Source organism: Acinonyx jubatus, chromosome A2, assembly GCF_027475565.1.
Source record: "Acinonyx jubatus isolate Ajub_Pintada_27869175 chromosome A2, VMU_Ajub_asm_v1.0, whole genome shotgun sequence".
Lineage (NCBI taxonomy): Eukaryota > Metazoa > Chordata > Mammalia > Carnivora > Felidae > Acinonyx > Acinonyx jubatus.
Window position 1 is genome coordinate 134,696,590 of NC_069383.1, and position 26,381 is coordinate 134,722,970.

General features: G+C 46.2%; 1 protein-coding gene across 15 annotated transcripts in view; it reads right to left on the reverse strand.

The window, feature by feature from the left end:
• Positions 1 to 8,407: 8,407 nt before the first annotated feature.
• The window catches only part of ATXN7 (ataxin 7), a 141,502-nt gene continuing 123,528 nt past the window's right edge, over positions 8,408 to 26,381 (reverse strand). For 14 of the 15 annotated variants that reach the window (XM_053219122.1, XM_053219123.1, XM_053219116.1 and 11 more), the window contains 5 exons: positions 22,640 to 22,905; positions 21,013 to 21,211; positions 20,518 to 20,639; positions 15,184 to 16,171; positions 8,408 to 12,452 (listed from right to left, as the gene is read on the reverse strand). In XM_053219122.1, the coding sequence (XP_053075097.1) occupies positions 12,435 to 12,452; positions 15,184 to 16,171; positions 20,518 to 20,639; positions 21,013 to 21,211; positions 22,640 to 22,905 (1,593 nt within the window). In that variant the 3' untranslated portion in view covers positions 8,408 to 12,434. Of the gene's footprint in view, positions 12,453 to 14,318; positions 14,386 to 15,183; positions 16,172 to 20,517; positions 20,640 to 21,012; positions 21,212 to 22,639; positions 22,906 to 26,381 lie in introns of all 15 variants that reach the window. The other variant, XM_053219128.1, reaches the window with a different exon arrangement.

Genomic DNA, 26,381 nt, shown 5'->3' on the forward strand with positions numbered 1-26,381 from the left:
TTTACTTTTTTCTTATTAATACCTACTTTTAAAGAACGGAGGCTGGTGATATTAAAATAATGCCACTTTGATAATCAGAGACGATAGAGCCAGAGTTCAAATCTGAGGTTTGTACAAAAGTCTCCTGAATTTTAGAAAGAAGAGTACATACTTGGGATGCCTCGGTTGGTTAACCAACCGACTCTTGGTTTCGGCTCAGGTCATGATCTTGCGGTTTTGTGAAGTTGAGCCCCAGCATTGGGCTCTGCACGGGCTGCTTGGGAGTCTATCAAAATAAATAAGAATATGTGCCATATAGTAGTCCATAACTAAACACCGCGTGTCCCATGTAGTACACCAGACAGTAGATAAATGAAATGCGTCTCAGGCTTTCCCTCACAAATGAATAACCACAGAAGACATGGTAGTCTCCTCCAAAGGAGTAACTTCCTAACCCTCGAGTCCAGAATATACCACTCTCATCGAACACTGATCACAAAAACCCATCCACCTATGTCGCTATTGGCAATGGGATCTGTTTTTCCCCCCAGTAAACCACCACAGTAAGGAAAACAAAGAGGTTCTATTTTTTTTTCTTAATTAGACTATAAACCCTGTGAGTCAGATGGGGAGAAGTGCTAGGAAAAACGAAATCTAAAACCCAATGAAAACGAAGTCTCAACTCAGACAAACGAGACCGTGAATTAGGGCGTGAAGAGCTCTCCTAGGGGGTGTCACAGAAGGCCTCTGCGGTGACATTTAAAGAAAGGAAGAACCTGCAAATATCTAGGAGGAGAACGATGGAAAGTCACTGGAGGTTTTAAGCAGCGAATGACCCGATTTGACTTAACCTTTCAAGTGTCACGGTCCATAGCAGGAGCCGAATTTGCTGAAAGATGAGATTGTGGGGAGAGAGTGAGTCCGGGTTGATCGGAAGCTTTTTTAAATTCTGAGTTTGACAACAGCCATGTGAGTTGCAGTAGCATTTTAGTATAAACGGGGAGAGAAGTATGTTTTAGTTTGCACGGTGGTGTTTTGTGATCAGAACGATTCAGTGACAGAGGAGAAAACATCTCAATCGATGGTAACTGACACAATTCAACATTCATTCATGATAAACGTGTAAGCAAACTACAGATAATAAAGGGGGCCGGTGCCGTGACCAGAGCTGTGCTCCGACAGAAGTCTACTTCCTGCAGGCGCTGTATGGTGGGTGGCAGGCTAGTAAATTGCTGGACAGCCTCACGCGTTTGAGAATATCCACTTAACGGCTTCCCAAAAACGCTTACTTACAAAACCTTAATGATCACTATAATTTCTTGAAGAAAACGTGAACAGAAGTACTGTACTCTTAACCCAGGATCCTGAAAATCCGGGCAATTTGTGAAAGCCAACATCTTGTAGTCCACTGAGAATTTACGGTGTTCCTTGTGTCCATTTAAAGAGAATTCTGTTCATAGCAAACTGACTCATTGCAGTGCATGCTAAAGGAAAAAAAAAAAGGACTGAAATGTCAGTTTCTTAAAATAGCCCTTTTCCTCCGCGCCCACCTCTAAGATCGCCATGCCTGACGTGATCACAGAGTGGTTCTGGCTTTTCATTCAAGGCTTAGACTTACCCCTGGTCTAGAGACAGAGTTCCCAAAACACTTTTCTTTTTCCCCACTTGCTTTCAATGTACTTGATTTTACTTTTTTTCACTATTTTAGCCCAACTGCATAAAATGAGGTGAGGATGACTTAGACGCTAAGCTAAAAGAAACATGCCATCTAGTTCAGGATAGGGAGAGTCACAACTCTAGTAGCTGATAACTGTCTAGTAGAATAACTTACCTTACAGATGAAGGAAACAATACAGTTTTGAGGTGAAGAGTCCATTTTTTCCTTTTTCTAAAAGGTAATATATGCTCATTGCAAAAAAAAATTCAAGATACCAAGGTGGGGGGGGGGGGGGCCACCTTCCTGGGTGGCTTGGTTGTGTCCACCGACTCTTGATTTCAGCTCAGGTCATGATCTTGCAGTTGGTGGGTTCCAACCCCGACCTGGGCTCTGAGCTGATAGCACGAAGTCTGCTTGGAATCCTCTCTCCCTCTCGGCTTCTCCCCCACTCATGCACACGTGCTCTCTCTCAAAATAAACTTTAAAAAAAAAAAAAAAGGAGATACTAAAGCGGATTGCCTTGTCATTCCACACCCTGGAGAGGCAGCTCCGGTCACCATTTTGATGCTCTCCATTTCTAATCCCCTGTACATGTAGTTTTTAATAGAAAATTGGACCCTTTGTTACATAATGTTCACGAGCTATTCTAGGTAATTACAAATCCCAGTGGACTACTATGATACCTCAAAGTAATCTGGAGGTGAAAATAAAGGTGGCATCCAACCCGTCTCTTTCTAAGAGGCCATATGCTGTGGGAGAAACAGGACTGACACTAAAGCTAGAAAACGCCAATTCTGGTCCCAGCTGCCCTCACACTGGCCACCTGATGTTGGGAGAAATAACCTCCGTCATCTCTCTCAGCCTATTCCCCCTCATTTGTAAAGTGCAGGAGAAATCAGGCTTACGTGGCTCATCTACGTGAAAACACCACTACAGCACTAAACACAACAGCAATTTACTAAAATGCATTTCTCAGTACAGTAATCTGAGTGTTCAGTAGAAAGTTATCATGTAACATGAATAAATTGAGGTACCTCAGCCAACTTTTGTAGGATGAACAATTGTCGAGATTTTTGTATTTGATCTCACCAAACTGATGTTTTTTTAACGTTTATTCACTTTTGAGAAAGACAGTGTGAGCGGGGGAGGGGCAGAGAGAAAGAAGGAGACATAGAACCCAAAGCAGGCTCCAGGCTCTGAGCTGTCAGCACAGAGCCTGAAGTGGGGCTCGAACTCTTGAACCGTGAGATCATGACCCGAGCTGAAGTCAGACGCTTAACAGAGACTGAGCCACCGAGGCGCCCCGAAATTTATGTTTTTAACACACTTCCGTCTGTTACCAAATAGGGCTGTGGATTGCTAGTGTTTGCTTTATTGACAGAGTATTTTCAATCTGATAAAAGGCTTGCCGAGGAAATTTTAGGTCCAAGTTCATGTTTCCCACAGGTGGGGATGAAAAAGTTCAAAACCACCAAAGCCAATCAGGATGGCAAAAGATGCCTCCTGATGATACAAACGTGCATACTGGTCACCTACAAACTGCGATGCTACCACTGTCCCCCCCAGCCCCCCAAAGTTTTCAAGAAAAAATAATAATTTATGGTCACCATCTAAAAACTGAAAACATAATTCAGAAATCACCTATCTAGCTTCTCTGGAAGAATGGACACATTAGGCTAACTCCAGTCTCATATTGCCAGTCAAGCTAAATGGTTAGCACATACTCTCCATCATGGCCTGGTTCACTTGGCCTTCCCTGTTGCCTTCTACTGCTTGCCGACCCTGGTGGCATGTGAGTTTGTTTTTCCTGCATTACCCTCCCCCCCCCCCCACCATATTGTACACACTTTATGATTGAATGCATTTAGTCTTTAATAACCTGACCAAGCATTAATGGATCAGGTTACTGATCATTAGCAAACCAACTGTATAATTTTCAATTAATCCTTGGTGCTGTTTTTAACCTAGCTCTTAAAAATTTTTTTTTAATGTTTGAGAGAGAGACAGAGCGTGAGTGGGGGAGGGACAGAGATAGGGAGACACAGAATCCGAAGCAGGCTCCAGGCTGAGCTGCCAGCACCGAGCCCAACATGGGGCTCGAACTCCCGAACCATGAGATCATGACCTGAGCCGAAGTCAGACGCTTAACCGACTGAGCCACAACTGAGCGACCCAAGTGACACCAACTTATCTTTTAAAGAGGATTAATGGCTGATGCTTGAAATATTAGCTTCCTCCATGATGGGGGTCGGGGGGAGAGGGGGATCAGGTAATCTCTCACCTTCCTCATGCAGTACAAACTACAAGTTGTAAGAGACCCACCACCTCCACAATGGCCTGGGGGAATGAAGTTAAATCCCTATTTGGAAAACATGAAAAGCTTAGATAACCACTAGGTTCCAAAGGCACAGACAGAACACGGGTTTGCATTACTGTGTTTCTGAAGACCTACAAAGGATACCAAGAATCGTAGAAGTTTGGTCCAGCTCACTGTAACCTGGAAGTACACGGTCAAGGGGGAGGATTACCTCCTGTCACTCAGAAAGCTCTGCCATAAACCTCCCAGTACACACTGCATGTGAAAAGTTAAGGGCGGGCAATGGTCCACTCCGTGATCAGTCTCGGTCCAGCAGTTCTAAATCCTGAGACCGCCTCAGGGAAGTGACCACGTCGTCAGGACTGGCACTACGTGGCATCCTGGCAACTTTGCCAACCCCCTTAAGAGTTCGCCAGAGGCCCGCTTTTCCAGGGTCTCTGCAATTAGTGTAACATCGAGGCTGATAAAACTCTGCGTTTGGTTTCTGAGGACTCTGCTTTTCTTGAAGTCCTCTGTTAAGGGCTGTTCCCTCATATATACCGCAGAACTTGGGGCCAACATGCAGTCCACTGTTTGCTAGACCGTTGCTCTCTCCTGGCCCTAGGATTTCCACCCTCATTCAAAATGGCTTCTCTACGAAGCTGTTCACCACCTACAATGCCACCGACTCACTTGTGCTCAGTGCCTTTAGACCTCCAAGCTCTCCATCCTATTTACGCCTGACCGAGCAGCTGGCTCGGTCTTCCTCTCAACCCTGACGACTTTGAAACTGGCAACCTATGCAGTAAGAGCCTCGCCTCACGGTTCCTTAGGCTGAACTCCAGGGCTCTCTCCCCTGCCACTTCTGTCCCCTGCCGTAGTCTCTCTCTCCCAGGACGCAGGAATCACAAGCACCTCTGAACAGCTCTGTTGTTAAAACCGAAACCTGCTATTCGACTCTGACCCCACCATCTGACCCCTCTGTTCCCTGACCTGTCCTTAAAGTGCTGTGCCACCCTCCTAACTCTTTAATCCGGATCCGCTTTGGTTAGCCCCTCTTCCGTTACCGGCCACACTAAATTAAACGTGGACTTGGCTTTGTGACTTTGAACAAATCACTTAACTTGTCTCATCACAGACAAGTTACTTGGAAGGGGGATCAGGAGACTTTACCGGGAGGGTGATTACAAATACGGTTCCGGTTCTATCCCTTGAATACCCAATCAAGCCCATCATCATGGACTGAGCCAGACCCTCACTCACAGGCCTTAATTCCTTGCTCCCTGCTTGAGTGCCCTGCTCAAGTTCTACCTTTTCCACTCAACCAATACCTGTTGTTCCAATTATCCTGGAGAAAGAGGGAGGAGGAAATGCAAACCTTACCTGAGTGGGTTGATGACGGGGTTATTAATGACAACGGGGTCAATGACGACGGGGTGTCAACTGTCTGTCTAAACTTCTAACGAAACCATTTCCACCTCATCCTCTGCCTTCCCTGAGCTGCTAACTTCACTCTTTACCGATCTGTCTTCACCGAAATACAGTCTTTCTCCCAAGTTTCATCGTGGGCTTTCTTCTATCCCTGGGCTGTGGAGGACGGCCTTCAGGTTTGTGAAGTCCTGTAAGTGGAACATAAAATGCGGTGCATCTGTGCCTCTGGCAGAGAGAATCCGTAACTCCTTTCATGCAATTCTTGTAATCTGTGAAAGAAATAAAAAGATTAAGAACCCACGATCTGATAGGCCTGAATTCACAGCCTGGCGACGTCACCAGGAGTTGTGGAACCGTAGGCAAGACACTTAACTTCGTAGATGTTTCACATGCATATGAACAGGAATCAAAATTCCTACTCTAGAGAGGCTTTGTGAGTGATACTGTTTGCAACATGCTTCGATGGGCATTTCAGGCATTCAACTAGATGGGCATTATTTTAATATAATAATGAGCCAAATCTAATAGCTGCCTATTTTTCCTAGGTAAACTCATATACTCCCGTGACCTCATTTACCATCTGAGAAAGATCACAGCCTTCTAAGGTGAAAGACAAGTTTAAAGAACTCCCATTAGCAACGGAAGCAAGAGTTTCTTTCTTGAAGGAAAGGACTGACAGAGTAGCAAGTGGGGTAAGGTGGGGAAGACTGTAGGTTTGGCTGAAGGGAGAATTCTTTGATTAGGATGAGGAGGGGGGCCCAAAGAAGACATCCAGATGGCCAAGAGGCACATGAAAAGAGACTCAACGTTGCTCCTCATCAGGGAAATACAAGTCAAAACCACACTCGGATATCCCCTCACGCCAGTCAGAGTGGCCAAAATGAGCAAATCAGGAGACTATAGATGCTGGCGAGGATGTGGAGAAACGGGAACCCTCTTGCACTGTTGGTGGGAATGCAAACTGGTGCAGCCGCTCTGGAAAACGGGGTGGAGATTCCTCAAAACATTAAAAATAGATCTACCCTATGACCCAGCAATAGCACTGCTAGGAATTTATCCAAGGGACACAGAAGTGCTGACACACAGGGGCACATGTACCCCAATGTTTATAACAGCACTTTCAACAACAGTCAAATTATGGAAAGAGCCTAAATGTCCATCAATGGATGAATGGATAAAGGAATTGTGGTTTATATACCCCATGGAATACTACTTGGCAATGAGAAGGAATGAAATATGGCCTTTTGTAGCAACGTGGATGGAACTGGAGAGTGTTATGCTAAGTGAAATAAGTCATACAGAGAAGCACAGATGCCGTATGTTTTCACTCTTATGTGAATCCTGAGAAACTTAACAGAAGACCATGGGGGAGGGGAAGGGGGAAAACAAAATAACAGAGAGGGAGGGAGCCAAACCATAAGAGACTCTTAAATACTGAGAACAATCTGAGGGTTGATGGGGGTCAGGGAGAGGGAAAAGTGGGTGATGGGCATTGAGGAGGGCACCTGTTGGGATGACCACTGGGTGTTGTATGGAAACCAATTTGCCAATAAATTTTATATATCTATATAGGCAGAGGCAGAGAGGAGGAGACAAGGCAGAGACGTGTAAAGGAGGTGGTGTAAGGCAAAAGAGAGGCAAGTGCAAGAAAAAGGGATTTTCAGCAAAGATCGAAATGGCTTTGACTTTTGGCACTTGCACCACACCGGCTCTAGGCCCCGACAATCTCGGGGCGCTGACAGCTACATTTGGTTAAACGGTATGTCCCTGAGAATGAAGGCCCCATGACATTTAAGGTCCTTGACAATGTGGTACCAACTTCTGCAACCCTTCAGCCCCTCCTTTCCAGAAGCTTCACCTAGAATGGATCTCTCTTCCACATTTCTTCCCACCTATGCTTGCCCAGTTTGCTCCCTCTGCCGAGAATGACCTTACCCTGCCTTCCTGCCAACCCCCCTTCCTTGCATTGGGAGCATCTCCTGCTATTCACGGCCAGGTTACCTGCAAGGGAAGGGAAATAAAAAAGCGTTAAGAAATTGAGTGAACTGGGACACCTGGGTGGCTCAGTTGGTTAAGTGTCCGACTCTTGATTTCAGCTCAGGTCATAATCTTGTGGTTCACGAATTCGAGCCCTGTGTCGGGTTCTGCACTGACTGCACAGAGCCTCCTTGAGATTCTCCCCACCCCCCCACCCCCCGAAGTGAATAAACTTAAAAAAAAAAAAAAATTGAGTGAACCTCCTCCCAGAAAGTTGAAGAAGGACGCCCAAGGCAAAAGGAGCTTCTTAGGGATGATTTAGGAGTTGGTTGATCTAAGGAGGGAATGGGAAGTCCATGGTGTGGTGGGGGGTTGAAACTACCCTCACTCCAATTAGTATCTGGACATTTTCTTCAACGCACAAATCAGTCGCTTCCTTTGTTATCTTAAGCAACAAAAATAATTTTTAATTTTTTAGAATGATTTGTAAATTGTCAAACTTGTCCAATTTCTAGAGACAAAAAGTTTATGTTGTGCGCTGAATAATACCGAAAAGCACCTGCACTGCCGGTGAAGGAAGAAGTACGTAAAAGCAAGGAAGAGATCGGACTAGCCATGGATACAAAACTTACCTCGGGATACAAACAGAAAACCGACCACACGCCATCGCATTTACACAAAAGCAAGCACAAAGAGAACGTGTTTCCCAATCTATCGACTTCCCTTTGTTGACAAACCTGCAGGGCAAGAATGCAGTAGTGTTCACAGTTTACCCAGTCATCAATTGCTCCGAAGCAAAGCTTTGTGCCCAAGAATGAAACATCCTCAGCCCTCACAAGTACTCAGCTTATACAGAAGGGAAGGTAAACATAGGTGCTTCACGAGGGGGTCTGATGCCAAAAATGAATGCAAGTCAGACGGGATTGAAAGGGGTTTAGGATCACGAGGCAGAAACATGTAAAATATTTCATGCAGCCAGCCTTATTTATTGAGAAGTCCTAATTTTATTGCCCATTTAGTAACATGTTTGTTCCACAAACTAATTTCTCATAAAGCAAAGCACAACCTTTTCTTATAAATAGTATAAATTATTTTATTTACAGAAACTTGTTACAAAACAAATAGACTATATATTTCTTCTCTTTTAAATATCCAAAGTAATTTTCTATCCCTTGACATTTGTTCATGTTTCTATACAGCAGCCAACACGAAGTCCAGCTGAGATGCTCTTGATTATGTGTACAAATTATCACACTATTCACACATTTCAACACAGGAGATTGCTTTTATAACCAAGCTCAAAAAAACAGCAAAATGCTTTTCAAGGCCCTACATTCACACTGACAGTATGTAGTGCTCATTTAAATGATCTGAAAATGTAAAATGTTTTGCACAAAATGTAAAAATGATTATTTTCTGTTAAACAATGAAACTTTTCACAATCATTTCCAAAGCCCCCCAACCCTCCCACCCCCCCCTTCCCCACCCCGGACATAATGAGACAGTAAGAAATTCCTTGGCAACAGAACTCTCGCAGGAAGACAGCTGCCTTTATAAGTTACATTTTTCAAATTATACATTTTGCAATGTTTTCAGAGGTACTTTGTATTATATTTTTGGAATAGAAAATATTTTAAATATCCTATTTTAAACTCTGTATTTCATGAGTGAATAAAACGGATATATCATCTAAGTTGCTGGCTGACAAAACAGATTTGTAACCCTTGCTGCCACCAGGCAATACGTCACCAGTTGAATTACTGTGAACCAAAAGGCCTTAATTTTAAAATACCTTATAAAATTACCAGCATCGGTGGTTTTCAACCCCTCCCCTAAAATTTTAGAAACAATATTTAGGTGGAAAAAGCAAACTCCAAAGGTTTCAACTGAACATTCAAGTCTTTTTAAAGAATCTGTCGAAGCTTAAAACTAGGTTCAGGCACTTTTTCCGTTAGTTTGAAACCACATCACAGACTAACACACATGTGCTCAGAGCGTACACATACACACACACAGGCACGCACGCACGCACACGCACACTCACACACAAAACACTAACGAAAGAAAAGCAGTGTGTCACTTAGTTACATGTAGTCTATCGGGAAATCAGGCAACTAGAGAGAAGCAATGCCCACTTCGTCTGTACGAATCCACTCCCGAGACATGAAAAGGGACAACAAGACTTTCACAGAACAGAGGCATCCCTTAAACTGTAAAGGAGGCAGGTTCTAGAACTATTGGCTTGGCAGTGAACCACTTCAAATTATAAAAAGGTATTTACTTTTATTAATTAATAAATAAATACTAGATGATCTCAATTGTACCAAAACAGGATATCAGAAAAAAAGACCTGTGCAAAAATACATATTTAAATATGTACAATTCATTTTTAACAAAATATGTCTTCTGAAATAGGGATACTTCCATATTTATAATAGAACAAGAAATTCCAAAATAAAGATACAAAAGTAGGTTTTGTAGAATTCTTTGTTCATCATTGCAGCACATTTTTTTTTTTTTTTGTAGGTTAAGAAAACTGCAGGAGTTGTCATGAAATTCTATTGGAAAGAATATAAAAATTATCTTGGTTTTAAATTGATACCAAAGTCTGTCTAGAAACAACCCAACCACTGCAAATTTGGTTTTTGCAAGTTAATTTAATTCAAAAAAATACTTGTACTCCCGTGTTTTAAATGGTCTTAATTGTTCATTATAATAAAAAGTAGTTGTAGGAGAAAATAAAATATTTGAACAGTCTAAAATTTAATAGCACTGTTTAGAATAGGTCTGTTTGTGGCAGGCAGAATCCAAAATGGCTAATTTCCTAATCCCGATCATCTGTGTACTACCGGGAGACATAATGAAATTCAATTAAAACCTCAGTCTAAGAAATCAAATGATCAACACTCGCTTATCTAAATATCTACATAATTCTGAATCAACTTGCTATCATGGGTCCTATTCACATCTTTCGGAACAACATGATCTGTCTATAAATTCCATTGCTAAAAGCAACTTTATTTATATCCATCAAGTCCCCTTGGCTCTGAAAATAAATTCTACCCATACCCCATTGCACTTGTCACCCAGGAATCAACTAAAGACGTTCTGATTCCCCCTTACCTCCGTTCTCTCCCTCCACTGGGACGGAACAACCAGACTGATTTCTCCTAACTGCACCAAACTGGCCCATCCACGCGCTCTCCTTAATAAGCTCTCCTATAGTATCATTTTTTAAAAATATTTACTGATTGCATAATAAGTGAACAAGATACTCCTCTCCCCTTCCTTTAAAAAAAAAAATCAATAGTTTACATCAATTTATAGCTAAAGTATCTGCATAAAGTTTTCGTTGTCTTACATAATAAGAGTAATTCTGTAGCAATTCACATTATTAGGCTGGTAACCAAGTATTTATTCATTCTACGTGTTGTTGACTTGAAATTCCCTGAAACTGAAGTTTGTAACTCAAAAACTGTAGGGAAAAAAAGGATGCACTGATTTGCTCTGTCCAGGCTCTGCCCAGAACAATGATCAGAGCCTTGGGAAATTTACCCTGTGGTGTTCGGCAACTTTGTGTGTTCTTCTAAGTACAAGTGCCTGGGTTATTTATTGTTTCAGGAGCTGTGAGAGTGGAATCACCAGTTAAAATGCCCCAGCTCATCCCCCAAATTCAATGATACCTTCTTAAGCAATGACGTTTTAACATATTAAGCTCTGTCTTTTGGGATGGGGTATTCAAAAAAAATAAACGAATAACCACGAAGGTCTCCAAATCTCTCTCAGGAAGATGGCTAGCATTAATCCCCAGAAAGGAGGGTCTGTCGGGGAGACACTATATATGCGTCACAGCATCTGTGCATGGGCACACGTACACATCTGCCTACTCCCCTCCCTGGGTGCCTGCTCCCCACCCACTGGCATCCAAATGAACACGTGGACAGGAAGGGGAGTGCAGATACACACACAATATGGGGAGCACTCGACACAGAAATTTACAGAGTCCCAGGACAGTATCCACAGAGACTGAGGGTAATGCACAGAGTGCCCTGGAAACATTAAGTATATTAATGACTTAGTGAATGACAGTTTCTGCTGCATCCTAATAATTTCACTTTACAAAGGCAATTTTTTAAAAATGGGAGACTGAGCAGGACAGCCAGCCCAATCTACCATACTGTTTAACATGAAAACTTGAAGGATAAAAAATTCCATCTCTTTGGAAATCTTGGAAAAACATTCCCCCCATAGTGATTTCATCCACCCCCCCCCTTCCCCAACCAAAATTTGGCTTTCCATTATCAAAACTAGTTTGCATTTGCATTTTCTTTAAAAAAAATCACATAGAATTGCTTTTGTACCATGAAAAGTAAGCCTCTAAAATGTCGTATACTCGCTTTCTGGGCATCAATGGCTTTAAACCAGTTTGTAAGTTAGAAACTCTTGACAGCTTCTATCCCAAATCACCTGCAAAAGGCTGGGGGGAAACACAGGCTATTTTGTCCTGGTGCCTCGCGCTAACGTCCGTATTCCAATCCTGGAGCGTTGCTGTAAGAACCTAACGACCGAGCCCTTCTGCGAAGGGCTGTGCAGGGGGCAGCTCTGCCCTCCTCCGGAAGGCGTCTCCAGCTGGGGTACCTAACTGCTGGAGAGGGACCCACAGAAGACAGTGTAAGAAAAACACCTGGGACGGGGAGAGGAGGAAGGGAGAAAGTCTACAGTAATGCTTTTGCCAAGACATACTCTCCCCCAGCCAATCTACTCAAAGAGCGGCTCCATGATGTGCTGCAAGTTAAAAAACAAAGCAAAAACTTCTCACAGATTGGTAGCAAGCAGTCCAGACCACTTTAACACTGATAAAAGCAATTTCGGTGGCTGAACTTGATCCAGTGTCCTTTATGAGTACTCACTGCTACTGACATAGCTTCAGGGAAATCCTCGTTACAACAACAGCCCGGCAGATTTCTACCCTCGAGGCCCACAGGAGGTTGGGAAAACAGACTCAAAGGCATCGTGGAGTCCATAGTGCTGAGTGGAGGTGTAACTTGTCGTCAAAAGTGTCCAGATTATTCCTCCCCGTGCCATGTTCAGCTGTCAGGGACGTGCCTTTGGCTTTCAAAGAAGAGGGGGTGGGGAAACAATGAAAAGGTAAGTAAGCAGCTGTACGCGGCACTGCCCCGATGCTCAACACGAATATTCCAAAGGCCACGCGCCACTAAAATCTCCAGATGTTAGGGGCAGTCAGCTATAGAACTGGGCCTGAGCTTTCAAAAGCCTTCATCACCCTTGGGCACAATCATTGTAGAAGACTAAGTTTTAGAAAATCGTCTAGAAGAGATGCAGGCCAGGTTTCTAGCCGAGAGAAAAGGCTCTCATGTTTGCCTTTTGGTTTTATCTACTGATTTCATTTCCTTGAAGGTATTCCAGGTTGTCAGCTGAGTACTGAACAAGGTCACGTGGGCTAGCACACACAGGTGTGCAAACTCATACCCAATGCAGTGCCCTTGCCCGGGGAGCGGGAACTCAGACCCCCCACTCTCCCACCATAAGCCCTTGGCTGCAGAAGCCGTGAGCACACTAAGGGCTCAGGGGAAGCTGCCAGGCCCCACCTGCCAGGCTTCCCAGTATGTCCCCCAGCATTCCCTGGCACAGAGGGCTTCAACCAGCTCAGCTACCCATTTTAAAATCAGCTCCACAAGAAACAGAACTGAGGTCCCTACTTTTCTGAGAGGAGTATTCTTTAAAGCATTTTGGAGTCATGGGTACCTTTAAGATTCTGATGGAAGCTATAGGATCCCTTCTGCAGATAAACGAGCACAGACATAAAAATCATGCAACACGTTTCTGGGGTTTTACCGATCCTCCAATCTGTAGTCATGGGCCACCCTAAGCTTTGTGCAGCGTAATAAAAAAGTTTTCCACTACACAGAGGAAATCTTTCTCAAATACAAACTGAAGTTGAAACAAATTTTGATACCCCAAACTCAGCCTGTCCTAGTGGGACAGAGCCCTCACAGATGGTGGACATCAGAGGTGGCAAACCGCTAAGAGCCGTACTTGGGCAGATGTGTGGGCTATACCAGGTTAAAAAACAAAAGAAGTTCGAGCCCCGCATCAGGCTCTGGGCTGATGGCTCGGAGCCTGGAGCCTGTTTCCGACTCTGTGTCTCCCTCTCTCTCTGCCCCTCCCCCATTCATGCTCTGTCTCTCTCTGTCCCAAAAATAAATAAAAAACGTTGAAAAAAAAATTTTTTTAAATAAAAAATAAAAAAAAACAAAAAAACAAAAGAAAAGTATTGCATAACTTGTAAAAGTGGTCAAACTTCTCATGCAAGTCCAAATCTGCAGTTTCTTTGAAATCAGTAACCAGTTTCTGGGAGCTTCTGCTCTGTGTGGATGGGGCTCCTATTTCCTCATTTTCCACAGGCACTGCTGTGCCCACCAGTCTCTTCCCCTCCTGTCACCTGTGGGGTACTGAGGCCACAGCGATGTCTATATGAAGACAGACGCACTCAGTAACGTAATGTACTGGGCATCCCAGCAAAACGGAACATCCCTCCTCCAGGTTCACACAGAATCAGGAAACTACACTCAGAAGGGAGTTTTTAAAGGATGGCTATACTACTTCCTGCAGTGTTCGCACTGAATTTTTATGCTCATAAACTATGATGAGTAACTACAAACCAAGAAGTAAAAGCCCATTTTCACATGTCCAGGGACCCCTTGCTCAAAGAGCCAAGCAACATACCAACAACCCCTATAGACTTGAGGCTCACAGAGAAAAATTTAAGCAGTTGCTATTTAAATTCACCGATCATTATGTTCCCTGTACCTTTGGCGCTGGGTATTAATTCACGCAGATATTGGAGGGAAATCTATCACAGAAAGAAGCTTCCCAGTATATTCTGGAGAAGTCCTAACCTGCCATTTGAGTTAAGTTCTGAAGATGAAAAACAAATCAAATCAAAGCAGCCCCCACACTGCAAATCAGGGCTCTGGGGTGATGTTGCTGAAATTCCTGTTCGACAGCAAGGAAAGGAGATCTGCTGATGAGTGAAGAAACGAGAGGAGAGATTGGGACTCAGAGCCAAGGATGCTGGAGGAAGGGGCTCCAGGGGGAAGAGGGTCAGGGGAAACCAGCAACAGGTAGGAGAGTGGGAACAAAGAATGCACGAGAGAAAGTCACAGTTCCGTATGAACCCGACACCCAGGGAGCCACTGCTGTACAAATGGGCCACGTTCATGTCTCTTTTTAAGCTCTGAAATTTGAGATTTTAGTCTTCGTCTCTACCCACACTTACTGTTTTCCTGCCTCCCTGGAAAACTGTGGGGGAACATAAGGACAGAGTCAACCAGAGAATCAAATTCTTTGATGGGAAAATTATTAAAAGGTCTTTAAAATTTAAACCATCCCTTTATAGACCAGTGTGACTGCAGACCAGCTTTCTCCAGAGGAACAAACTAGAGACGCACTCTCCAGGAAGACATGGCCCGCCTTCCTCCCCAGGCAGTGGCACGGGACGTGCCCCCCAGGGCTGCGCTCACTGGCCGCGGAGGGGACGCTGCCGTCCCGCAGGTTGGGCAGCTTCTGCAGCCCTATCTGCTAAAACGCACTGCGTGGTTTCCTTACCCAGGAGCATCTTCCAAGTCATGAGAAATTCTGGCAGATACACTGTTTTACCTTCACATGGCCGCGAACGCTTCCTTTTTGAAAGGAGACCACAAAGCTGGACACGTGTTTACAGGCAAACTAACCAACCCTGCCACGCACGTCCGAGCTGGTGCAAGAGTTCAAGGGAGAGGAAACGGGGGCATCCCCGCGGGGCTCACAGTCCATGTCCTACCTGATGAAGGAGGGAACTGTTCGTCAGTCCTTGTGCCCCTGGGCTGGCGCCCGCGTGTTTCATGTGCACGTTGTTCATGGCTGGCAATTTGGCAACCTTTGTGGGTTTGCTGCTGCCGTTGTTGACGCTGCTTGAGCCGGGCGAGCACTTTCTTTTCTTTCCTATGAGTCTGTCTAGAGGAGTGTGAGAGTGTGAGTAACTGCCGTGGGAGTTGACGGGCAACTCGCTGGACTGGTGAATGAACGGGCCAAGAGAAAGCGTGGAGTCACTGCTGTTCACCATCACACTCATCCTCTTGATGGACTCAGCGGGGCTCCCACCGGGGGGGCCCCTCCCTGACTGGTCGTGCCGGACACTCACCGAGTTCGCTTTAGTAACCACACAGTTGAGGCCGATGCCGTGGGAAGATGTTACCGTTGAGGGGTAGGGAGGCCCAGAGTGTGCCATACAGTTTTTCCTAAAAGACTCCATGGAATGAGAAGAAGAGGAGGAGGAGGAAGAGGAGGAGGAGGAGGAGGAGGAGTGGACTGACAGTGGGGAGCTATTTTTGCGTTTCTTTCCTGAGCCGCCGCTGGTACTGCTACTGGCATTGTGACAGTTAGTGCTGTTACCAGAAGGCTCCTTGGGCCTCAAAGACTTGCTGGATTTCAACTTCTGAGGTTTTCTGGACATAGGGGAGGAGGGGACTGAGGAAAGGCCGGAGGGTGTGGAGGGGGAGGAGGACGAAGAGGACACTTGTCTGGATTGCATACTGCACACAGGATCCATTGCCCCGGAGGCGGCGGGCTGTGCGTTCAGTGTGGTTCCATGAGCTGGTGCCGCTCTGCTGTTTGGGGAGATGCAGGTGGACGAGAGCAGGACTGGGGACGTAGACACAGTGGCCGCTGCCAGATAGCTGACCCCACACTGCGACGTGGGCACAGAGTTTGTCCGGTGAGGAACACGTGTGGAGACGGGTGTTGTGGTGCTGGGCACTGGTGGGATTTTCCTGCAAAAAGAGGGGGCAGTGAGTAATCATCAGCAGAGCCCTTCACGGAAACGCACGGAGGGGTGACCCTTCATCTCTGGCACTGAGCAGCACACACCCGTCAGAGGATCAACCTGAAACGCATAGCCCATCCTGCCGCTTCTCTGCTTCAAATTTTGCAAGGCCTTGCCGGGGCTCTCAGAACAATGGTGTGGAAAGCCCTGTGTGCCTCACCAACCACCGGTCCCCGGCCTCACACTGCCTCCTAGATTCCACCCAGCAACCCTTCTTACACCGCAACAACAGGCCTGGACATGAGGCCCTGTCCATCTTCCGCCTACAATACTATGACCCCAACTTCTGCTCAGCTCGTACCTTCGGCCCACCATCACTTTCTTAGGAAATCTGTCCTGACCACCCAGACTCGCTTGGTTTTCCAAAGACTCACTCTGCCAGTTCCCAGACTTGGGGGAACTCAAGGCAGCTTCCACATGTAACTGTGGATCACTAACTTCTCTAGAGAGCAGGGCACACCTTATTTAAAACTGTGCCCACAGCGCCTGCAGTACAGAAGGCGCACTAATGTTGAGAGAATTCACGAACAAAGAGGAGAAAGGAAAGGCAGAACAATTTCGTAGCAACTGCTAGGTCCTAACTTCAGGCCTGAAGCACATCTCAGGGTTTCCAGCCACAATGATGGCACAGTGTATTTTGTTACTAACGTCCGGGCAAGGGACCAACCTGGGGATTAGAGAGTCATTCAGATGGCAGACCAGGGAGGCCTCTTTCCATTTTTGCTACGATTTTAACATGTGACAGCACCAAAATTTCAAAAACCCCTATGGCAGAACCAACAGCGAGGTAGCAACACAGACAATGGCCTGAATGGAAGGCAAGCACCAAGACCGGCCCGGTCCTGACTTCACAGGGCAGCAACGGCTGATCCAGTCGCTGCACCAGCTAGGGTTCCGGCTTCTCATCTTCCAAGTGAGACTTGCCCTAAACTGCTGCCAAAGTGCTTTCCAGATGCTTTTTAAGGCCTGTAACTATTAATAAAAAGAACTATTTACTGTATTTGTCCCAGCTAGAACCCCCCCCCCCCCATTCAGGAGTGTAGCTCTGGCCCTAGAGATCCATGCATCCAGACCGACCATACCCAAGTCCCTGTGGGGTGGGGTCCAGACGAGAGAAGTTTCTCAGTCTCTCTGGGAGATTCCAACAAGAAGCAAAGACCGAGAAGCTGGGCTCTATCCCCATACTACTCACAGAGGACAATCACGGACAGTACCTGAAAGGCTTATGAGAAACGATGAGTCCCTGCACCCCACCCAGACCTACTTCATCAGAATCTGGATCTCAACAAGATCCCCAGGCAATCCGTGGGCACTGGCACCTCTGAGAAGCCCTGCTCTAAATGGAGGCGTGTAGCACTGCTCGGGCTCACTGGGTGCACTGGCTTCGCGCGGCCACCAGGTGGCTTAGGGAAACGAAGCCTAAATATCAGGCAGCTGGAACCAAATCCTGGGAAAAGGAAAAGCTTCCATACAGGGAGACATGTGGATCTCTCTGCACAACATATTGGTCCCTGGTAAAAAAAAAAGCTCTTTTAAGTCATTCGTTACCTTTTGCGTAAGGATGAGACAAATAAAGAATATGTAGTTGTACTGATCTACGTCCATACAAATCAACTCTGCAAAGATATACAAGCAATTAATAAAAATGCTTCTGTCTGGGGGTAGTGGTGGCGGGGAGGGTGGGCAAAACGAATGTGGGGACCAGGGGGACTAAAACCTTGAACTGTATACCTCTTCATATTCATTTTTTTTTTTTTTACCCAAGTGAATTTATTACCAATCTGACAAATTCTGTAACCTCGACATTGCCCCCTATTCCACGCCCCACCAAAGAAAAACCTTTCGCTGATGATCCCATCCCTTCCTTAAGGAATGTGGAATCATGGTCCCCAGTCAAAAGTGGACAAGCACTTGACAGAAATCACAGAGTTTGGAACTGGCCTTTGCGGTCCTGGGCATGCTCCAGAGGAAGTGCTAGTCCAATTTGACCAATGTCCAGATTCCTATATTGAAGATGACTTATTTCACTGTCATACTCAAATCCCACTTCCACATATCCTTAGCTGCAATAGGTAACTGAGGAGTAAGGAACTAAGGAGGGTGGCACCCAAACCGGGGGTCCTCCTGGAAGAGAGGACTTTTGGCTGAGCCAGCAGGATGGAACTTGGACCACTTTGGGAGTTCTGCTGAGTGCATCAAAGATGCCACCTGAGGACTGTTCTCCTGCAGTTGAGAAGTGCTCAGCTCCTCCCACCAAATCTCAGGGGCTGCCCGAGAAGCTTGCCTGCAGTGGCCAGCCTCACTCGCAGCACCTCACTCCAAGCTACCGTCTGCCCCAGGCCTGTGCGCCAGCTCATCACTGAGCAAAACATCTGTCTCCGCTGTACTGGCCTTTTTTTAAAACCCAAGTTCATGTTAGCGGAAAGGCACGATTTCCTCTTTGCTAGGAACAAGTGATTGATAAGGTCGTCGGCCTCTGACAGAACAAAGAGAGAGACGGTAGAGGCAACCTCATGATCTTGTGTCTTCCCAGGTTCACCGCAGAAAGAGGACAACACCCCCCCCACACACACAAGCCACTAGGAACTGAAACCATATGCACCCCAACTACTGGCCACGAACCACTTCTCAGGATAATGGGAAAAAGTCATTCTGAGGACACTTCTCAACTCTTAGGAATTCACTAAATCCACATTTCAGGGTGCTCAATGAGCTCCCCAAGTCCTGGTGGGCAGTCTCAAGAAATATGAAGCTGAGATTTCACGTATTTGGGGGTTTTCTGATGCTGACAGACCCCTAGAATCCCAACAAACCAGTGCCCCGTTTTTCCTGAGCAAGGGCAATGTTCCTTCATAAAGAAGAAAGAGGAGCCTCTTATCTAGTAAAACCCAGGAAGAAATGTGAAATTGAAAAGTAGAGCACCACTGCTCTGGGTCTAATTTTCTAAGTGAATAAACTCAAGTCCTGTTCATGATCACGGAGGCGGTTCTTCAGATTGCAGACTATCCGAGGCCTCTGACCAGCTTCCTTTGACTTTATCAGGAAACCAAGGCAGCAAGGCAAGTGGATGTACTGGCAGAGTCTGTTCAGGGAGGCTCTAGTAAATGATGCCCAAATGGAGAATATGGAATGACATGTGAATTAGTGGACAGCCCCTTGGTTTAACAAAACTCAGTATTTCCAAAAATAGGTTCCACCAAACGTTAAGTTCCCAAAGATACTCCCCTAAAAGACGTTCCCAGGTCAAAAGAGCTTGGGAGATGTTCCACATTATAAATAATATCTCCTGCTTTGAGAGGTATAATGAACAGTGTGCCCCTTAAAGACTCTGAGAAGTCCTGCGGTAATGAAAACTATGTCACTTGAGAAAAAGCTGAGCCTTCTGGCCATGGAACTCTTCTTCCACTTAAAATCCCATGTAGGAAATACCAGCCCACATACGGACACACAAGATGACCATCTTACACTGTAAATCAGAGCACATGGCTCCACTTCCTGAGGCCCTCAGCAGCTCCCCACTGTACTCAGAATCAATTTCAGAGTCATCTGGCCCCTGCCAGCTTCTTAGGTCTCATCTTGCACCATGATCGCTTTCTTGCTTTTTTCAGACAAGTATGATCTTTTCTGACTCAAGACCTTTGCACACATGGTTCTTTCTGCCTGCCCCACCATTCCCCTGGCTGCCTTTTCTATCCTTCTCTCCATCTCTGCTCTAAGATCACCTCTTCAGCGAGGTTTGCCCTGAATCTCTCCAGCTTGTTGTTTTTCCATCTTAGCTCTTTGTTTGCAACCAAACTGCCTGTGGGTCTAAACCCTGGCCCTACCACCAACTTGCTGTGTGACTTCTCAGTTTCAGTATCTGTAAAGTAGGGATAATCGAGGTCACCAGAGGCAGCGCCTTGTGAAAATTAAATGCAAGTTGCCTGGCACACAGTAAGGTCTCAGTAAGTCTCAGTGATTGTTAGAGCTTCCATGATCTCCCTTATGACGAGCTATAACCCCTACTGATTCGCTGTTTGGTGGTTTTTGTGCCCCCCTCCCCCGAATGCAAACCCCACACAGGTGGAAACTCCCTCACTGCCTGGAACCCCAGCATCCAGAGCAATACATATTTGCTGAAAAGACTGAATGAATAAATGATGAGGGGCCTTCTCAGGGATAGTCAAAGGCCACGTTTTCATTTTAGATAAGCTTATCTTCATTAGACCAGTCCCTTAAGACATAAAGAGGATGCGGCCCCAGGTGAGGTCAGCCCCCTTTCCCCGCCCCAGAGGCGCTGGGACAGGCACTCACTTCCATAGCTGCGCGTTCAGATGCTTCTCCACCATGAGGTTGAGGGCGCAGCGAAGCCGGTTCCACCTGGAGTCAAACACGTAATAGCCTCTTCCAATCTGCCGGCTCCCGAATGTGCAAAACTGCAAGAGAGGACATACCATGCGTGCTCGCTAATCCCGGCAGCGGCACGGCCTGTCTGTGATCTCTCTCCTTCAGGAGAGAAGCCAACCACAGAAGAACTCGCACGCTGTGTATCACAGGCTGTGAAGCACGAGAGTGACAATGCCCAGCTCTGAGTTCCACAGAAGAGAAAGGCAAAAGCCGGAGGTGTCCCAGGACTGAGTGCGTGCCGCCTCTGGGGCACCCTGTTCTGAGCTGCTCTCGCACCCTGACCACGTCTCACACACACACGCACGCACGCCAAGATCCCTGGCAACCACCCCACCCCCCGCCCTCAGTGCCCTGTCTCCGCTGTGTGGGGAGGGTCAACTCGGGGGGGCATGTGGAACTTACAGATGCTGGCTGAGGATGATGACCTGAATAATGACAGTCCAGTTTTTCAACAGACTCTTCTTTGTCATCGCCTTCTCCCTCCTCACTGGATAACCGAGAAGCTGGCTCAGTGGCAGACAGGGGAGGGTGTGGAGATTCATGGACTGGAGGAGGGTCAATGGGGGCACTCCCACCTTGCTGTGCAGGGCAGCCTGGAGGCCTTGGTGAGTAGAAAGTGCAGCACCGATCAGATCACACGTCCGGCAACCAGCCACCTCAACCCAGATATAACAACGTGCCCAAGACCGCCTAGTGAGGCCTGGGGTCCCCCACTAGCACTGGGGCAACAGATGTTGATCAGGTGGCGTGGGAGTGAAGAATCCACTCTCCCGAACCGCATGGTGTCACATGAAGTTGTATGCCAGATCTACCCAAAGGAACTTATAAAGGGTTCTCCCTTCTACAGCCACCTGGGTGGCTCAGGGCCTCTTGTGTTCTCCCCAAAGAAGGGGAAATAGAAGTAGAATTTAAGAGAATTCTTTCTTTGATTCCTCCTCAAATTTCACCTGGATGAGGGTTACGGAGGCAATAAACTCGATAGCTGGCAATGTGCTCCGCACCCGAGAGGGACAGGGGGCGCTCAGAGGAGGACGCAGCATCACTGCTTTACGTGGACCATCTACGGCCTACCGCCAAGAGCGGCACGGAGTGCTTCCTACATGGATACATGCCTGCTGATTCTAGAATTAGGCTGACTTTTGCATCGACGGAAAAATTTCAACGAGAAGATGGCCGAAGGAAGGCTGTGCCAAGGAACTGACATCCCGGGCTCGGCCACATTCTCGGGAGCCACCTCCGAGGGTGCCCCCCCGGGCTGCTCACACCCGGGACTCACATCGGGGCAGGCCCGCGAGCGGGGAGGTTAGGCACAGCAACCAAGAGTTGGCACGTTCCTAGGCCAAAGTTCTTGCTGCCAGTGGCCGACAGTGAAGGCCCTCATTCTTGACACCTTTCTCTTCCCTTTCTCTCTGGAAATTTGGTACACGGTCCGTGACTTTAACTTCGTTAAATACACAAGCGCAAATGCACATGTACCACCTTCACTGTCCCTGAGGTATGTAGGGAAGTTCTCATAAGACATTCTGGTCCACTACTTACTAAACAGCTAAAATGCCTAATATGTGCTTAGGCCAAGGTCCCAAATGAATAAATGAAAACATAGGTTGATAAAGGGATGCTATAAAAACTCAGGCTGAATGCCTATCCCCAGCAAGGCCTCCCACTGCCGTATTTTTGCAACAAGTGAGACAAATGAATGGGAAACTGCTGCCAAAGCCATGTGAAATATTCCAGTCACTAACCTGCGGTCAGCACCCGCTTTTGGGCCCTGCTCAGGGGGGGTAAGAATAGACACCTGACACTGATCACTCTTGCTTCGTGCTGCTTGCATTTGGCCCAGAAGAGCCCTGGTTGGAAGTTACTGATGAACTCGACAATTTTTTTTCCCTCAAAACCCAATTAGAAAAATCTCTCATCTTCTTAGAGTGAGCCTGATGTACACTCCTCGATCTCATAACTGCACTGGGGGTTCACAGTGTCTGCCAGTCTGTTCTTTAAAGGAAGGATAGAGCTGGAGGGTTTGACTTACCTTGGAAGACTGGGGGTGTGAGGTTTAGGTTTACTAGCTACGAAAGGCTTTGATTCAGAAGGAATCACTCCGTGAGAGTTTTGGTGTGGCTCCTGTGGAGGTCTAGGAGGGGCGGGATGCGGGTCCCTGAGAGGCTGCGTTGGTTGCTGACAGTCCGGATGGCGAATCGATTCCTTTTCCCTGGTTTTGTTTTTGTGCTCGGCTAATAACACATCAAATCGTTTTCTTCTACCCTGGACAGCCCTCCGCTGAGTTAAGGAATGTGTCTACAGACCAAAAAAATAGAAAAACTGAGGAATCTCAGTAATAATTTTTTCTCTATCATATATCCAAAAACACCATTCCCAATTAAAAAAAACAACAACAACAACAAAAAACAAAACAAGAAATCTGGACCAACAGCATAAATGCTGTTTACCATCTGGTAAGCTAAAAATCATAGGACGGTGACCTTTTTTCTTTAGCTAGAGTAGAAGCACATATTTGGTGAGGCTATTTCCACAGAAGAAAAAAGGAATGTTAGTTGTGCCACCGGGTATATAAGTGAATGGCAAACAGTAGAAACGAACAGGTGACATTGCCATTGTAACAGTTTACTTACTGGGGCTCTTACCAGCTCAAATAGAAAAATCCTTTTCTGAGCCATTTACATTTTAAATATTAAAAGGGAAGAAATGCTTATGCCCTAAAAAAATGTACTGGCTCAGTCAGTAGAGCATGTGACTCTTGATTGTGTAGTTGTGAGTTCAAGCCCCACGTTGCCCATAGAGCTTCCTTTAAAAAAAAAAAAAAAAAATGTGTCCTTTTCCAGTAACAACTAGAAAGTAAAAATTAGACAAGTGTTTCTCTCTATTCCAGGGAAAATGCCATGTCAAGAGAAAATGGCTCAAAGCATCTTGCAAGCAGGGAAGCATCCTGCTTTGGTTGAGGAAGCCTGGGGAGACATAGAGACTACAAAGCCACGAGGAGAAAGGCTGTGAATACGAAGGGGCAATGAAGCGGAGTGAATCCCTATAAACAGACACTCACTATGGAAATCAAGAAGACGGACAGACAGCACTTCTACAGCTAAGACATCCATTTCAGAACTGGGAGATGGGCACATCAAGGAAAAGAAAAGTCATGCCAACAGGGTAACTAACATAACCCCCTGCTTGAGGCTCATAAACCAAATGCATTTGATAATTCCTGTTTTTGTTTGTTTGCCTTTTCAGGCTCCCTTGGGACTAACACTATTCCTAGAAGAAGATAAAGTCAAGTTAACCTGACTATTCCTTACTGGGGTCTTACTGGGGTCTTAAGTCTGTCAAAAATGTAAGTAGACAGTGACCCCAAATCACATACCGTAAATACAAGTCAATTCATCTATAGATTTCCTTCACTCTTTTATGTTACAAAAGTAACACAAATTGTACTCCGTGTGTGTTTATGGTCCTACACATTATACAAATGTATTGCTGCTCTATAAGCTTTTATGTTTGATATAATTTAGGGGTTGGAGGGGAATTAGGCTTTAACTGTCCTTCTGCAATTCAGTAACAACCTACCTCCTGACTGGACACAGTGAACACGAGGTCTGCTCAAAATTTAACCTGGCAGAGATAGTTACATCAGTGACTTTAGTTTCTTTTTAAACTTTCACTTTATTTCCTTTAATATGTAATATATCCATAAGAAAGTAACCTAAATGAAGATAAGGAACTTTGTTTTGTTTAGTGCTGTACTAGCTACCTACTAGTGCTCTGGGCACTCAGTAAATGCTTCAGACAAGAAGTATATAAAAATAATGGCCCTCTAATATGTGTTGAATGAATGAATGAACATATAACATCACTGGTCCACCTGCCTATCTCTCTGGACAGATGTCGAAGCATCTGTCTCTGAACGTCCCTTAGTACTTAACACAGCAAAGTCAAGCCAAGAAAGGAGGCAGAGGTGACCAATATTTTCCCAGCTTGGTTTGAAGACTAAATCGGAAGGATTTCCACTGAGCCCCTCACTCCTATCAGAACTCTTCAGGGCTACCCAAGTACCACGCAGCCACGACTGGGTACGTAACGGGGTCCTCTATTCCTCGTGGCTCACTGCCGCCCACTCCTTTCATACAAAGTGCCTCTTCCTCTTGCTCTTCAACCTCCTGGCTGGCCTTTCAGGTCCTAACGTGTCTGTTCTGCCCCATCACAGAATATTTACACATGCTGCTTAATGGGCTTCTAACAACCCTCTTCACCCAGATAAATCATGTTCGTTTCAGCCAGCTCTGCTACGGCAAAGGACACTTCCCTGGCTCAGTCCCCCTACTGATGGCTGTCATAACACAGGCCTCCTTCCTTTTTATTACTCAGCAGTGGTCACTTCACACATACATGAGTGATCACGAAGTGAACCTCCATCTCGTTCACTAGACTGTAAGCCCCTCAAGGCTAGGGACGGTGTCTGGATTCTGTTAAAGCCTGTGTCCACTGAGACCCAGAATGAGGCCTGTGCTCAAGATATATGCAATAGAACTTTCTACAATGACTGAATGGGCAAGAATACCAGAGCCAGAATCTATTTGTATGGAAGACAGAGAGGACAGGACACAGGACATCAGACAGACAAGGAAGCGAGGAGATGACAGCGAGGGTGGCGGGCAGACAGGAGGGAACGAGTGACAGGGGCAGGCAGCACCAAGTCCCCTGACACTGAAGAGGAAGGACTACATTGTCGGTCTGAGGCAGGAGAGACCTGGGCAGCATGGTGGGAGACACTCAGCAGAGGCACTCAGGCATGGGCAGCCCTCCACAGCTTAACAGGTTCAGGCCAAGATAGAGGCAGGGAAAGGAAGAATCAGGGACAAACAGAACACAGGAGGAAAGGAAGGGCAACCTGCACAAGGCCAGGCCTGCCAGTTCTATGCCAAACTCACGACACACCAGGGCTGCAGATACATGCTCACACAGAGACGACACCCGAAACAGAACACAGGGAGAGCACACACGACTTGAAAAGGAAGATAGGAGAACACCGCAGGATCCACATGAAGCCTGTTTACCCGTCAATAAAGGTTCGGGAGGAAGGCTGGTCAGTCTTGCACATTATGTATTGATAAAGCTTTTGGCTCACCAGCATGCCCCACCAGAGCTGACTGAAGGAAGGCATCGTGGATAAACTAAGCATCCTTCATTGGCCTCAGGCACCCTAATATCGGGAAACCCATGTACTGAGAGCCAGGCAGGCGGGAAGACGGCCGAGAGCAGTTGGCAAGCTGTGATCGTAGCGTGGCACGGGGCTGAGGCCCGCCCTCACAAACTCCCTCAGGGGCAGCTACACTGGGGCATCTAGTTCCACAGAGCTCGAGCGGTTACCTTCAAACAAGAGACCACTACAGGTGCTCAATAAATATAAAAGCAATCTGTCCTGAGATAGGCGTTTTTAGCCTAGAGATTCAAGGGTGGGAGGTTTGGGGTAAGATATCTGTGAACCCTGAGACGGAATGCCAATTTCAGAACATATATGTGTGTGTATTTTCTCCTTGGGGAACGTGGTCTGTAATTTTTTTTAATTAGATATTTAAAGGAGCTCTTAGCCAGCGCCTTTCCTCTAAAGATTCAGAACCACTGTTGTAAGATAAAATCTACACGCTAAAATTAAATTTGACATGTAAACTAAAATAAGAACCACTGAGGGGCACCTGGATGGCTCGGTTGGTTGGGCCTCTGACTTTTGCTCAGGTCATGATCTCGCGGTCCATGAGTTCAAG